This window comes from Mus caroli, chromosome 10, assembly GCF_900094665.2.
Source record: "Mus caroli chromosome 10, CAROLI_EIJ_v1.1, whole genome shotgun sequence".
Taxonomy (NCBI): Eukaryota; Metazoa; Chordata; class Mammalia; order Rodentia; family Muridae; genus Mus; species Mus caroli.
Genome location: NC_034579.1, coordinates 39,594,984 through 39,611,019, shown reverse-complemented (window position 1 = coordinate 39,611,019; position 16,036 = coordinate 39,594,984). Strand labels below are relative to the sequence as shown.

Sequence of the window (16,036 nt, the reverse complement as noted above, 5' to 3'; positions counted from 1 at the left end):
TCTGTGTAGCCCTGGCTGTCCTGGAACTCACTCTGTAGACCAGGCTGGCCTCGAACTCAGAAATCTGCCTGCCTCTGCCTCCCAAGTGCTAGGATTAAAGGCAAATTTCTCTTGAGTTTCTGTTTCTAGAAATACCTCCAAAGCAGTGACATTTATAGACAGGCAGGTATAATCAAGGCACAGAACTGGTAAAGATGGCTTGTGCGTGTCTGAAAGGCTGAGTGTGCATGAGTGCCGTGCCAGCTGTTTTAGAAGCTTCCGAGTTTCAGAGACTCTTATTAATCGTCATTGATATGAGTCGTCTTGGGCTAGTGAGCTAAGGTGGAGCAAAGGTAAACAAAACAGACAGCTGGTGCATATTAAACATGCTATAAAGTCAACTTCAAAGCCTGAGACATTGCTATGGACTTCTGAAAAAAAAAAATCAGACAGCAGCCCAACTCACAACTCCAGTGGTTGGAAGGAGGGTAGCTGTTCAGCAGTCAAGGATGAACTGGGTACCTGAAAGGGAGGCTGGAAATGAAAAGTGGGAGGAGGGGGTGAGAGAAGGATGAAGCCAAGACAAAGGTTTCTGATCAAGGCTCAAAGTTTAATTTTCAGCACTGTGTTTATATAGGGAAAGCCCACAGACCCCATCCTTTGTTTCAGCTGGATTGAGTTGCAAAGCAAGCTCAGCAGGCAGTCAACTCCTCAAATCTCTGGTAGGAAATTGCAAATGCAGCAAGGCCAGGCCACTCCAGCTAGGTTGTAAAAACCTTGGGGGTGTTGTTCAGCCTGCTCAAGGCTGGGGGAAAGGCACAAAGGAGGGGCTTCTGAACCAAAGCTTTATATTGACAGTGTTAGGAATTCCTAACAGACAGGATCTGCAAGCAGCTGCCCCATCATGAGTTGGCCCACCTTTACAGAAGGGACTTTGAGTATGCTTACCTAGGACTCGCTCACTGAGCAAGAGTGAAGTGACAGGTGTTGTCCTGTGCTGTATCAAGACCCCACTCAAGTCTTTGCTCTTCCGGATGAGAGTAGGGGCTGCTGGAGATTATAATGGAGTTAAAATACTGGTTACTAAATAGCCTGGGACACAGGATGGGGAAGGGAGCTGTGAAAGAGCAGACTGGACCCAAAAGAGGGAAACACCATGAGTTTACAGTGTCATTTCTTATAGTGCTGATCCACTGAACAGCTTTCATAATAGAGGACCGCAGAATGGTCAGCCATTAGTAGGAGGAGGATGGGTTGGAGTAGCAGTAGGGACCAGAGGGGAGCTTACTAATTGAAGACATTATGAGGCGGGGAACTAGAGTGACAGCAATATGTCTCCCCACCACTGTGTCCGCTAAAGGACTTACAGCAAGATACATCCAGTTAGCAATGCCAACCGGTAATGACTGGGAAGCTAAAGGAGGGATTGTCAGTCCAGTGAGGCCAGAGAAAGAGTTTGAAGAAAACAAGTGTATTCATAAAGTTCTGCAGTTTCCAAACTGATGCATTATCGGGGTACACGGTCTACACTGTCTGAGAGTCTATGGCTGAGGGAATGTGTGAAAGTCTGTGGATTATGCCGGGTGGTGGTGGCGCACGCCTTTAATCTCAGCACTTGGGAGGCAGAGGCAGGCAGATTTCTGAGTTCGAGGCCAACCTGGTCTACAAAGTGAGTTCCAGGACAGTCAGGACTACACAGAGAAACCCTGTCTCAAAAAAAAAAAAAAAAAAGAAAGAGAGAGAGAGAGAGAGAGAAAGAAAATCTGTGGATAAAAGAAAAAAAAACTTTTCATTGGAAACTCAATCTGTATTTCTCCCTTCAGTTCCTATAGATGGAGTATTGAGTAAGATAATGTCAAAAGTCCAATGTGTTCATCAGAGAATTCTCAAGAGGCCAATCCTGTTGTATTCCCCAAAGCAAGATAGGGTGTGATGTCGAAGGGTTCTCAATAAATGGTTAGGGTTAAATTGATTGGAGCAGAAGGACACCTGTGGTATACCTCTGGCTATCTGAAGGGTAACCTCTCTATCCTCCATCCTATAACCATGGTTTATCAGGTGTCTTCCTCCTTGCCTGGCCCACCATGCTCTAATTGTTTTGTGTTACAGATAGCAATCTAGAGCCTGCAGGATGGCTCATCAGGTAAAGGTGCTGCCACCAACTGTGATGACCTGAGTCTGGATCCGACTGCGCTGGATCCCACAATGGCAGGAGAGAACAGTCCTGACAGTTGTCCTCTGAGTGTCACCTGTGCTCCATGGCAAATACACAAACATAAATACAAAAACAAAACAAAACAAAAAACAAAGTTGGAGATAGCAATTTAAAATACTTTCCCCTGAATTTTCGATTTATTATTTATGAACTTAATATAGTCATTAGTCTTTCTTTGGGGAGTACATATGCTGTCAAATTCCCATTACGGGAATTTGAGCTGCCTTAAAAGGGCACTTTGAGCAATCAAAATCCTCCATTTATATTTTGACAAGTATAAGGTAAACTCGTTCAATGTGTATGTTAGAAAGGGAAGCTGAGGGTGGGGTGGGCATGGTCTTCAGCTGCTGTGGATAGAATATGTACAGCCATGAATGAAACTCAAGTCTCTTGATAAGCAGAGCCCCTCCCCAGGGCTCCTCAGCTCTCTGGAGCCCAATGTGGTGATTCTGGGCTTGTGTGGTCCTTGGCCTCCACTTATCTTTGCTCTTGCTTAGAATGGGGGTCATTCTTTCCTGTGAGACCAGCCTGGGTCAAGGTGGGCTTCATAGTTGGTTAATCATGCCGAGCGATCCCTAACATCTAAAATTCCCATAGCATCAGTCCTCGGATAGATGGCTAAGTTTCACAGGCAGGGTGATTTCACAGGAATACCAGATTTCAACAATGTATTAAGGCAATGGTCCCAAGCCTTGGTTAGAGAGACATTCTGCATTGTAATGGCTAAATATGAGGGGCACTTGGGCATTTCTGTCCCCATAGTGCATCGAGAGATGTTCTTTGTCTTCAAGTCACTGTGTCCATCAGTGTGCCCAGGGGAGTGAGTAGAGGCCATCTGAGAGTTAGGCTGTCAGGGAACCTTACTTTTTAGGAAAAAAATTGCAAAAGCTAAAGATGAGTAGATTGGCATACTTATACAACCACTAGATGGCAATTTGGGCATTCTGTTGCCACTGTTGACACCAATGTTGAAAATGTTTGGAATTTTTGAAACTTGATTAAGCTTAGTAAATGATCTCCACACTCCCAACCAACTGGGGGCTTTGCGATCACAAGGCTCATTTGGAATTAGAATTATTCATCTTATCTAGGCAAGTGAAGGTGAAGAGTAACCACTTCTGAGCCTTTGTGAATTCATCTGCAAAATGGGGTGATTGGGCAGCTAGACATTCTTTCTGACAAATGTGCCTCCTCAAAGTGCTACCCACATGCAATCTTCCAAATTCTTACTCAGAAAATGCCAACTTTTTGAGGACCTATGAGGTACCCACACAAGCACACACACTTTATGAACGGTTGCTAATTATTTAACTCCTTTTTACAATCTGATTATGACCTCGGATGAGGAAACTGAGGCCTGGAGAAGTGACATAACTCGCTATGCTGCCCAGCAGCTAGCCTGAAATGCTCTGAAATCCAAGAGTGTATGTTGTTACAGTCCTCCCTTTCGTTTGCTGAGAAAAATCGATTTGAAAACGATGTTGCTTTTGACATTCAAACCCACTTTGTAAATCTAAAACCTTTGGTCCTAAAAGAGAAGTAGATTTCCATTCTGTTTTGTTAAATATAGGATCTAGCTAGGTCTATCCAGATTTTGTTTTTAGATATGCCTTTGAGAGGCTTTCCCAGAAGCCTGCCTCCCAGTTCCACACGTGGCTAACCAGCAGGCTCCATGTTCTGTCAGTCTCATGGTTTCTCAAGCACAGTGTCTTTTCAAGACTGCACCGAGTAGATTACATCAAGTAATCCCCAGGGGACTTTTCAAGGTCAGATCTGGTATTGTCTGCGGGTGTGAGGCCATAATCTAACATAGAGTCTAATGTTAGAGGGGGTGGTCCTACCCAGAAGGCTTTTCTCTACCACTTAGCAGCTGAACTAAAGAAATACCACATTCTCCCCTGCCCTTGTGTGTGTGTGTGTGTGTGTAGCCAGTACATTTATGTACACTTCTAACCAGTGTCTTGTTCATAAGAGTGGCTGTATTATATATACTGTTTCAGGCTCTAACTGGGAAATGCCTTGACGCACACAGCGGTACCTTTAGGTAACTTCCTTTTCAATAAATATAAGGTTAGGAGAACTCACTAATAATATTTGTATAGACGGCAGAGGGCAGTACAGCATCAGTTTATACGCCCTGTCAGTCAATGCAGCTGTTCATATGGCTGCTCTTATTGTTTTGGTTGTGAGCCTAGCTGAGCCACTTCTATAGTTCGCCAGTTCCAGGCACTTACTCAGGCACTTTGAGCTCTGCATTAATCCCTACCCACTATAACACAAAGTAGTGCACATCTGTCTGCTCCAGGAGGTAGGAGGACAGCAGAAGTGTGGGCCACAGGCTGAGGATTCCCACCCCTTACCTATCTGTACTGGGCTGTTTTCTTTCTTAAAGAGCCCGACATTGTTTTACGTAAACTTCAGGGATTTTTCTGAGAAAAGGTATGTGGCTCTCTAACATAAGAGGATTCTCTAACAAGGATACAACCTTGCCATTATTTTTAACAAAATCAATTGCAGGGAGAAGGTCTCTCTGGTTTTGCAAAAGAAACTCAAATGAAGGAAAATAGGAAGATAAAGTGAAAGGAGCTAGCAGGTGTTTCCCACTCTTAGTCATGCCTCTGAGTAAATTCAAGCACTTAACAAATATTGACTAAGGCAGAGTAATGTCTGCCCCTTAGAAGGGAAACAGGAAAGACTTTAATTAAGCCCAGTATGATGAAGCACACAGAACCAGATGGAGTGTTAGGAGTTCAAGGCCAGCCTGGTCTCCATAGTGAGTTCCGGACCAGCCAATGCTTCACAGTGCGACTCTGTCTCATGAAAAGGAAGGAAAAAATTTAGAAATTATTATAATTATCAAATTAATAAACAGGTTCTGTTAAGACTCCATTGCAAGATAGCAGTTTTAGAGGATTTAATTTTGTTTTATTAACCAAAACGATTGATGTCCAGTAATGACTGTTTTATTTTTTTAATAGTTTTTATTTTATATTACAATATAATTATATTATTTCCCCCATTCTTTTCTTCCCTCCAAACCCTCTCACAAATCCTCCCTTGCTCTATTGTAGCTGATTTATTTATTTATTTATTTATTTATTTGGGGTTTTTCGAGACAGGGTTTCAATGAATTGCCCTGCTGGCCTGGAACTCACTCTGTAGACCAGCCTGGCCTCGAACTCAGAAATCTGCCTGCCCCTGCCTCCCAAGTGCTGGGTTAAAGGCATGTGCCACCACTGCCTGGCAACATTTAGCCTTTCTTATGGTTCCTCTAGCCTAATTGTTAGGAGTGAAACTAAAATTTACTTCATTAGGCATGAAAAAGTACCCAACTTTCCAATTGGCTTTTGCTGTTGCAAGCATTTATCAAGGTTGGCTTTTAGGCTAGGGAGATTTTAAGTGTCTAGTCCTTATGCAACTGTTCTTCAGAACTGAGTGTGTTACAGCCCTAGGTCTCACAGACCTCCTAGAGGTGGGGGTGGGGGTTTGTTCCTTTTCATGCATGTTGATATCTGACATGGCTAGATATATGACAGTGATAAGATTCCCAGAATCTAAAAAGCATCTGCATGACTCTGAGTGTTTTCTTTCTATGTAATAGGAAGAAACCATCTTGTAGGTTGTATTTTAGGCCATTACCCTACAGTCTTGGGGTTGTGGGTTTGTTTTGTGTTGTGTTGTGTTTGTTTGGTTTTCATTTTGACAGGGTCTCACTTTGTAGCTATCCTGGAACTCATTATTTAGACCAAGCTGACCTGGAACTCACAGAAATCCTCCTGCCTCTACCTCTGCCTCCTGGGTGCTGGAATTGAAGGCACCGTGTTTTAGGATAAACACTTGTACAATAACTTTACTGTGGCTGAGGCATCTAGAGGAAATGAGGAGTCCTTACAGGTGATACGAGCATCAGAGGTGTGTGAAAGGCTGCCCTGGAGCTAAGCCTGCCTCATGATGACCTCTGGGCCCACACATCTCCTGGCCTTTCATCCCCACTCACCTAAGTCCTGGAGCAGCGTGTGAGGTGCGAGATGATGACTGGAGTGGCCAGGTGCGTTGCTGCTGTTTGGATCTGGGTCATGAGGAAAGGGAAGTCACTGGTATCTCCTCCTCCTCCTCCCTCAGAGGCAGGTCTGAAGTAATGAGTGTGCCTCAGACAGCACTTCCTGTTTCGGAAGAGCACTAGGCCAGGCCCTTCCCTGGGACTGCAAATGATAGCTCTCTCCACCTCTGGCCACTGATAAGAGACCTGCCTCAGGACGGTGTGTATCTTGAGTCCGGGAGATCACGAGTACAGGCTTACCAAACAGAATCAACCCTTGGGTCCATGCTAAGCCTTATTAGTGTATACCATGAGTGAAAAGAGCAAGCAGGCAGGCTATAGCCTACAGGCCTAAATCACATGGGTTTCTACTTCGATGCCTCAGATTCAGTTATAAACATGGCCTGACTCTACCTGTATCAGTGTTACAGTAAGTGTGGGGAGCATGTTTCACGAGAAAGCCGGGCAGCGGGTAGAGAGCATCCGTTTTTTGCCTCTCCCCACTCATTCTTTCCTAATAGAATCCTAGGTTTGTCAGATGTCCATTCTCTGAATGGACACAGTGTCCTTCAGGCGCCAGGCTCAAAGGAGCAGGTCCAGGAACTGGTTTGGCGTGTAATGACATGTGACAAGAAATGACTTCTGGGATATTTCCTCATTTCTGAGGAAGATGCACAAGAAGATAGCCTGCCATTCCTGTGATGTCTGGAACTGGAGAGGCCACAGAATCTAGAAGCCGTTGAATTCACTGATTAAGCTCAGGAGCTCTTCTTAGTTTATATGTTAATAAACATTTTTTTTTTATTGGTTTCTCTGAGCTAGATTTTGGGTTACTTAGAGGGGAAAGGCAAGGATTGGCTCACAAGCAAACTATGTAGAAAGAACAAACAGCTTTGCCATCTTTGGACCATTTAACGTGGATGATGCAATAGAAGAGACAGCTCAGTTCTTGGACACCTGCCTTCACTCTCATGGGGGCACACGAGAACATTTTCATCTCTTCAATCTCCAATAAATAAATACATGTATTTTACTCCAAATAGGATCAGTATTAAGGACAGTAGACTATCTATACAATTTTGCTCTACTGCCCCAACTTGTAAGAAATGATATTGTTTCAGGGTGTCTTTTCTTGCTTGCTATTCCTCTTGGCATATTTGTGAGCAGAGGGCAGACGGTTAGGGATGGAGAAGATCTTGTGAAAAAAGGCTTTATGAAAGGTGTAACTACTTAAGTCTTCCTACCTCCTCAGCTGTCGGGGGGGGGGGNGGTTCTCAGCTGTTATTCTCCAGTGTGTGTGTGTGTGTGTGTGTGTGTAAATTATTAAAGAGTTGCCTGAAGAACTCTTTTACTTTGTTTGGTTTTGTGATAGAGTTTCTCTATGTCGCCCAAGATGATTTATACATAGTATCAAATGTTGCATGAGATAGATCTGTTGAGAGTGAAGTTATGTTCTAACTAAAGAAATCATACAATTTCATCTCTGTTCCTTGGGGTTCCACTATGCAACCCCAGGTGACCTTGAACTCGGAGTCCTTCCTCCTCCACTTCCTGGACCTGGGATTGTAGAATACCTCATGATGACAGCCCTATGAGATCCTTTAGTTCAATTCCTTTCTGTACTGACACAATTCTCTTTCTTTGCTATGTCTAGAAGGGAGGAAAAAAAAACACTGCTTCTAATGTCCCTTCTCATCTTTTGTCATGCAAAGAATAATGTTTTGTTTTGTTAAAGATGTATAGGAGAGACTTCTCCCAGTTATGCCCATGCCTGGCATGGTGGTGCCTGCCTGCAGTCCAAGTAATTGGGAAGCAAAGGCGGAAGGATCGGGAGATCAGGGTCATACGTGATGATATAGGAAGTTCGGGGATAGCCTGGGCTACGTGAGAACCCTCACTCAAACAAAACAAAACAAACAACAGTTAAAGTAGATGCGTTATTCTCATACAGAGCTTCCTTTCGGGTATTACCTCCCTGATTTGCACTTTTCCGAATCCTAAAATATTCTCCCATTTGTCTCTTTACCCTTGGTATACTGTAGAAATTCTCAGAAGATTCCATTGCTCCTGTGAAACGTGAGGCATTGAATTGCTACTTCTCTTCCCACCTCACTGGTAGTTTTCATTAAAAGCAGAAATCTTTCTCTACTTTATTCAGCCTCAACCATATGATGGGGGGGGGCAGGGAGTCTATAAATGCTTGTTTTAATTTCAATGCTTTGGTAATTCAAAATGGCTTAAAGAATAGGGTATTTCTAACACAAAAGCTCAGAGATAAAACTGATATTGGACCGAATAAGTCAGCAGTGCATCAATATGTTTAAAGATTCCAGTTGCTCTTGTGTGTTTGTTCTGCTTTCTTTTCGGTCATTTCTCTGCCTAATTCCCTGAATGGTCCCAAGTCACCACCACCCGCAGGGAGAGGGCTTGTTTCTTCCTGTGGGCTTTTTAAACAGAGGCCTTTCCTAGTCCTTTAGCATCCACCCTTCATCCCTCGGATTGGAATCACACCATGGTGATTATGAACACTTTTCCAGGTACACAGACATAAAACAGTGTTATAACATCTGGTAAGAGATATGCCCAAATTAATGACGGGGTAAAAGGACCAAAACGGGAGGATCTGACCTCATGGGTGACTGCTTCAGTTGGATATGGCTTCTGAAGTGCATGACGGGTAGGTGGTTGAACAAATTAGTGTTCGAAGCCAAGAAAATGTGGGGGGAGAAGATGACAGGGGGCAGCTAAAGGAAATAGATTAGGGGTAGGCACCTTCAGTGTTAGAACACCTTCCCTGCCTTCATTTCCTCCCGTGCATTTAAGTCTGATTTCGTAACCCTGGGAACAGTAACTTCCTGGCAGAACCTGTCAGGTGTGGCTGACCATTGGACACTGGGACATGAAATTGTCATCTACAGAGTTTATGCTCAAGAATGGTACAATTGAGCTACAATAATAAGTCCCATAAACCCTCATCATGTTTTAAGTTAAGTTTATGGCATTGTGCCATAGGTTGGACAGTCCTAGTAGATCTCTCTGCTAGCTAGGATTCAGTGTTCACTTTCCTTCCAGCGTTACTGAAACATATGGATTCCTTTGTCGCTTCATTTTAGTTTGTTTGTTTTTGTTTGTTTGTTTGTTTGTTTGTTGTTCTGCTTAGACAAGGTCTTGCTCTGTAGCCCATGCACAGCCATCCTCCTGTGTGCTGGGAGGGCAGGCATGAGTCATACCATTTGACTGGTTTTGTTGTTTTTTAGCAATAATGATAGGAAAGCAATGAGAAACTGCAGACCAAAATGGCATGCCTCACACCAAAATCCCCCGTCCACCGCAGGTCTGTGTGCCTGGCCATTCTAATTTGTTTCTCACAGGTGTCAAGGAATTCCCTGAGCTACATGGTGACATCATTAAGGCTTACACTGTGCTGTAAGAGCACCGGATTATTTGTGACGATGTCTTTAAGTCTCTCCTGTTTTCAGTACTCTTGATAATCATTAATGTCACCATTTCCATCCTTTCTAGAGCTTTCCTTGTACCCGATGGAAGCCAAGGGGAGCCCCAGGAGTTAACACTCCATGGTGGTGAACTACAGTTATCTGACACCCCCAGTGAGGTGCCTGGCCCTTCATCTATGGAGTCTGCAATGTTAAAAAAGGTAATGTTTCATTTCATTTTCTTTTCTTTCCTTGGTTGTTTGAGACAGGGTTTCACTGTATGGCCTGGCTGTCCGGAGACTCCCTTTATAGGCCAGGATGGCCTCAAACGGAGTTCCCCCTGCTTCTGCCTCCCAAGGGCTGTAATTAAAAATGTGTGCCACCACATCTAGATTTAATGTTTCATTTTTCAACATATGGTTCTCAGAATTTTAGTAATTAAAACATGTAAGATAACCCCCCCTGAGTGACCACACAATGCATACTTATAAGGAATATTATATGATTGATATATATATATGTGTGTGTGTAGCTATGATTATTATGTCTATTGTATTATGATTTATTATCTAATTCAGCATGATACTATATATATATATTATACAATATAATGCATGTTATAACACAGTATTTCAAAGAGTGTGATAATAAATGAATCTGTTTGGATATGTTGAGTCCATGCCTCCTCTGCCGTCAGCCCATTGCTTCTTGTGATCATGAATCTTTGTGTAACCTTTCTCTTTTAACTAAGAGCATATGAAGCACTATTACATCAATACTTGGAGTTAGTGCTTCTGTCCCAGAAAACAGCGTTATCCTTCCCACTGTTGGGATTAGATCTTTAACATTGCTATTAGTTGCTTTTCTTCTTTGTATTTTTCTTTCTCTTTAAAATTTTTTTTTCATTTTAATTTTTTTTTTTTTAATTTGACACAGCATCTCACTATGTAGCCCTAGCTAGCCCAGAACTCACAAGTATTCCTGCCTCTGCCTCCTGAGTATTGGGATTAAGGGCGTGGCCACCCCTCCCAGCTGTGGTAGGTTCAATCTCTAATTTAATTATGTTTTCTTAAAAGAAAAGTTTTCCTGAGGTGTGCAATGCACGTGTGTGTTCTGACTAACTGTATCCACTCATGTGTGTGGAGATATTATCCATTATCTACCTATCTGCAGCATAGGAGAGCAGATTGGTGCCCTAAGTTGCAGTAGGCTAGGTAGCTGCCAGACCCTGATGGAGGTACGATACACTTTTTCCTTCTAACTTACAAGACCAATGAGGGCAAACAGTGAAGCACATTGTGCTGTGAAAGAAGTCTCTCTTGGAGACATTTGCAAAATTAATGAAGCAAAGGACATTTGCTTCATTAATACTGTGTATTAAAAGTTAATTACTTAATGCAAACCAAGTGTGCTGGCTCACTCCTGGAACCCCACTCCTGGAAGGGGATGGCAGAAAGCTTCTGGGTTCAAGGATTCTTCAGTTTACAAATGGAGATGGAAAGCGTTCTGGATGTTGATTGTCTGTCAGTCTGAATGTACCAGAGACTGCTTATAATCTTCAAATGATTCAGATAGTCAATTTTTCTGTGCTGTGTATTTTAGCATAAAAATAAAGAATTAGGCTTGCCTGTAGAGCACCAGGCCCTGCTCTAATACCTAACTCCTTAAACAAAACAAAACAAAACAAAACAAATGATTCCTTAGTGATGTTAAGCAATATGAAAAGACCATGATAAGATTATTAGAGCATGTTTTATATTTCATTAGGACACGGCAAAAATGGGGAAAATCCATGCAGAACAGTTTAATATAGAAAAAAACTAAATAAGAGCTGTATCTTTATTACCACAGAATCAGGGTGCTTTCTAACTCAGAACAGCATATTAGCAAATAGTGGAATAGGAAATCAAATTTAGATTAATAAATTTTCTATACTTTATACTCACATCCACATTGATTTCTCACTTCCTTCTCTCTTTACCAGTTATTTATTTATAAGATCATTTATAGCCACGGGTGAAAAACACTGGTACCCCTGGTCATTGACCTGAGCCAAGGATTCTAGGTATTATTGCATTATGCCTTTTATCTTTTAAGAGGAAACTGTTTCTTTGGTAAATACAATTCATTTTAGCTCCTAATGACTACTGAAGTCCAGGAAGTGATTTGTGGCAGCATTCGGAGTAAGGCAAAGGAAAGGCTGGAGGCGGCCCAGACATTGAGAGCAATGGCTGCTCTTGTGGAAGGCCTGGGTTTGACTTTCAGCACCCACCTGGTAGCTCACAACGGTAACTCCAATTCCAGTGGACCCAGTGCCCTCTCCTTGGACACCTCTCCTTGTACAGCATGAGCATATGCAATACACACTCAAAAAAATAAATTAAAAAAAAGAATTGGGGCAAAAAATAAATTCCCTGGGGAGGGACAGTGAAGGCTCTGCAGTGTCCCTGTCTGCCATGCAGGGCCATCAGCACTCCAACTGTCTCTTCACACCCTTGGGCTACAGCCAAGAAGCACTGTGTCCTGAGCTTTACCCCAAAAAGACCTCAAGGCCCCAAGGAAGGAAGAAGAAATACAGAGAAGATGGAAAGGTCAGAGCTTGAAGCCCATGGCTAACAGAACAGGTAGAAAAGAATAGGCAGGAAACAGTTCAGGCCCACACTGTCCCCAAGTGTCACCTACAATGGGGTCAAGCCAGGTGCCACCTCTGTTCTACACTGCTTGCTGCTCTTCCCCAGGGACGATCAAAGGGCCTCCCACTGGAAGAACCGGCTTTGAGGTACACTGCTGTCCCCTTGGTTCCCTTCACCTCTTTTTTGTTCTTATTCTTGAGCCTCGGCTCCCACAGTCTTCCTTGTTCTTTCATTATCACCAATGTAGTAGCTGTTTTCTTCTCTTATGTACAAGTGATATGCGTCGGTGTGTGCATTAGCAGGTATGGATACATGTGTACGCATGTGAATGCCTGGTAGATATTTTCCTTGATTCACTGTTTTATTCAGTAAAACAGGCTATCTCAGTTAAACCCAAAGCTCACTCACTTGGCAAGTCTGCTTAGCCAGTTTGCTCTGAGAGTCTCAGCCTTCCCTGTGCTGCTGGAATTACAGGTGAACAGCAATGCCTATCCAGTATTCACATGGCTCCTGGAGACCCAAACTCCTGTCTGCATGCCTTCTCAGTTACTGCTGACTGACTGTCTCTCCTGCCTACCAATGTGTGTTTGGCTTCTTATCTCTTGAGACTATGGCTGAGAGAGCCAATTAGACCTGCATCTCAGAGATGCCAGATCCTCCACCCAGACCACCGATTGGGCTGGAATTAGGTAGCTAGGAGGAAGCTCTCTTCGGCAATGGGTGGAGCCTGAGAACACGAGGAGACCTCCAAAGCCCACCCCCACAGTGACACACTTCCTCCAACAAGGCCACACCTCCTAATAGTGCCATTCCCTGTGGGCCTAGTGTACTCAAACCAACACAGGGTCATTCAACTCCAAAGGGCGTGGCCTGGGCATCTATCTCCCTGCCTCTAAACATGGTCTGATAGCATTGCCTTTGCACAGGAACGCTCACCACTTGTGTGCCAGAAGCTATTGCTTTAGTACCTAAAGATGGCTTTCAAAGAGCAGGGCTCCCTGTGCCAGCCACAAGTTGAGAACCACTGATCTAAGGCATAAAAATAATACACCACCAAACAAAACATCTAAGATGAGAATCAAAATGAATAGCATGTAATAATGTGTACAAGAGGCAGCAACATAGGACAGACTCACATCTATTTATAAATGCATTGACTATAGACGTGAACATTAAAAGCTAGTGATGCTAGGAGAAGGCACACTCCAGAATTTGGGAAACTGAGGCAGGAGGATTTCAAGTTCCAAACTAGTTTGTCTGCTCTACATAGGGAGATGCAAAGTCTCAGTTAACTAGTCAACACTAGTAATAGTTAGCTGTGATGGAGTTGAGTGAGGAATGTATGGGTAGGAGACACAAGCTTTTGAAGGCTTATATGTTTGCATTTCTGTCCTGGGACTGTGTGAAACTACTGTCTACTTAAATACGTTTTGAAGAGAGGAGAAATAATTTAAGCATTATTAGGATTAAACTTAAAACTTAGGGATGCATTCGTGATCACCGGGACCCTCTGGTTTCTTATAAACTATAAGTCTTGCCTGTACTGTCTGGGATATTCTGCTTGGTCCTAGGTTTCCTTTACAGGCCCGTCTCTTGCCTTTGTTCATCTTCTTCCCATGCCCAAAGCATCACCACTTTTGTGTGCTTGTAGAAGAGCTCTTCCTTGGTGGCCTCTGCCCAGGAAAATTGTTCCCTTTTCTCTCTGTGTGCCAGTTACCTTAAGTGTCCTCTGAACTCGGCCAGCACCTGGGCAGCTATCTCCCAGGCTCTGATGTGGCCTGACAGCATGACCTTTCCGTGTACAGGGAGGCTCAATGCCAGGGGCTGTTGCTTTGGTCCCTATAGATGGCTTTCAAACAGCAGGGTTCCCTGTGCCACTTGCTTTTCTCCTAAAAGCTAAATATCTTATCTGGTAAGAAAGAGATATACACACAGAGAGAAAGAGGGAAAGAGGGAAGGAGGAAGGAAGGAAGGAAGGAAGGAAGGAAGGAAGGAAGGAAGGAAGGAAGGAAGGAAGGAAGGAAGGAAGGAATATTATTTATGTCTTGCTAGCTTTCCATTTGAAGGTGTCAGGATCACCGGGCTGTAGCAGGAAAACTCAGTTAAGGATTTGTTTTCTTTCCTTCCCAAGTACATGTTGTGTCTCCCTTTGAAGTAGCCACTGTGGGTGTTGTTTATTTATAGATGTATAAATAAACATGCGCATACATGTAAGCCAGTCCATTTCCTGTATTCTGCCAAGCTGGAAGGCTTTGTCTGTGAGAGGGTGTGGTTTCTTTTCAACAACCTGGTTAGTGTATTTATTACTTTTTCTTCTAAGTTTTATTATTATTTTTTTAGGGCAAAAGAAACATCCAGTTGTAATGCAATATACAAAACAAAGGCTTAAGGCTCTCTCTGCCCTGATGGGTAATGCCCTGCTTTGTATCTCCTACTATGTATGCATATAGGCAGTCCATCCAGGGTGGGCTGTTTTCAACAGAAAATGCAGGGACTACATACAATTCTCCAGTTTATTTGTTCTTTTCTCTTCCCTCTGCAACTCCCAACAGTGTCACCTGTACTCTAGCCCAGCTGTAACTTGTTACAGAGCTTGAGGATGACCTGGGCGACATGTTTTTTCTTCACTAAGAAATCCTGGTACTCCTCTTTCCAAATCACTCGAGACCGACTCTGTGACGCTTCAGATGTAAGAGGATGGATGGACCATCCCAGCTCTCCAGATTCGTGGGTGCTCAGTGCTCAGCTGTTGCTATTTTCTAACCTTTTTTTTTTCATTGCTGTTGTTAGTTGTCTCTATAAGCTAAATTCTTTTAAAAGTAGAATTGATAAATCAAAGGCATTCATATTTTGGAATGTTATACTCTCAGACTGGACTTTAAAAAAGGATATACCAGTTAGTCCTCCAGGCTTCAATGAGTCTTCTCTCTCTCTCTCTCTCTCTCTCTCTCTCTCTCTCTCTCTCTCTCTCTCCTTATGATATATGTCGCCAGTCTTTTTAAATCCTGCCAGTCTCTTGCTATTGTGTTATTCAAATTTGCAAACTCATCAATTAAATCGTGTTGAAAGTAAGAAATGGTGTTCTCCCTGTGATCCTCCAACTAAAGACAGTGGGAAGAAGGATTGCCTTGAGTTCCAGGACAGCCTGGGCTACAGAATAAGACCCTGTCCCATAAAAGAAAAGTAAATCAACTTTAAGAAAGAAAGAAAGAAAGAAAGAAAGAAAGAAAGAAAGAAAGAAAGAAAGAAAAGAATGAGGCTGAGATTTCTTTCTTTGTTTTCAAGACAGGGTTTCTCTGTGTGGTCCTGGATGTCCTGGAACTCACTCTGTAGACCAGGATAGCCTTGGACTATTTTGCCTGCCTCTGCCTCCTGAGTGAGACAGGATATTTTTAAATTCTCTTTTCCCATTCTTTCTCTGGTTTGCTTGTATTGAGAGACACTGTGACAATCCATGATATTTAGCACTGCAGAAGGTTTTGTTGTTGTTGTTGTTGTTATTTTCTTTTCTTGAGATCGGATCTCTCTATGTACCCTGGATGTTCATGAACTTGTTATTTATATCCAATTGCTTCTACCCCTAGAATAATGGGACTAAAGGCATGTGCCACCATGCCCAGCCTTGATAAAAGTTTTTATAAGAAATGTTTTTATCGCCAGGCAGTGATGGCGTATGCCTTTAATCCCAGCACTTGGAGGCAGAGGCAGGAGGATTTCTGAGTTCAAGGCCAGCCTG

The 16,036-nt window shown here is 43.1% G+C and overlaps 1 protein-coding gene across 1 annotated transcript in view; it reads left to right on the top strand.

Annotated features, from left to right (window-relative positions):
- The window catches only part of Crybg1 (crystallin beta-gamma domain containing 1), a 196,654-nt gene that overhangs the window by 72,265 nt on the left and 108,353 nt on the right, over positions 1-16,036 (top strand). Inside the window, exon 2 of the mRNA XM_021174985.2 lies at positions 9,756-9,888. Coding sequence (XP_021030644.2) covers positions 9,756-9,888 — 133 coding nt within the window. The remainder of the gene's footprint in view (positions 1-9,755; positions 9,889-16,036) is intronic.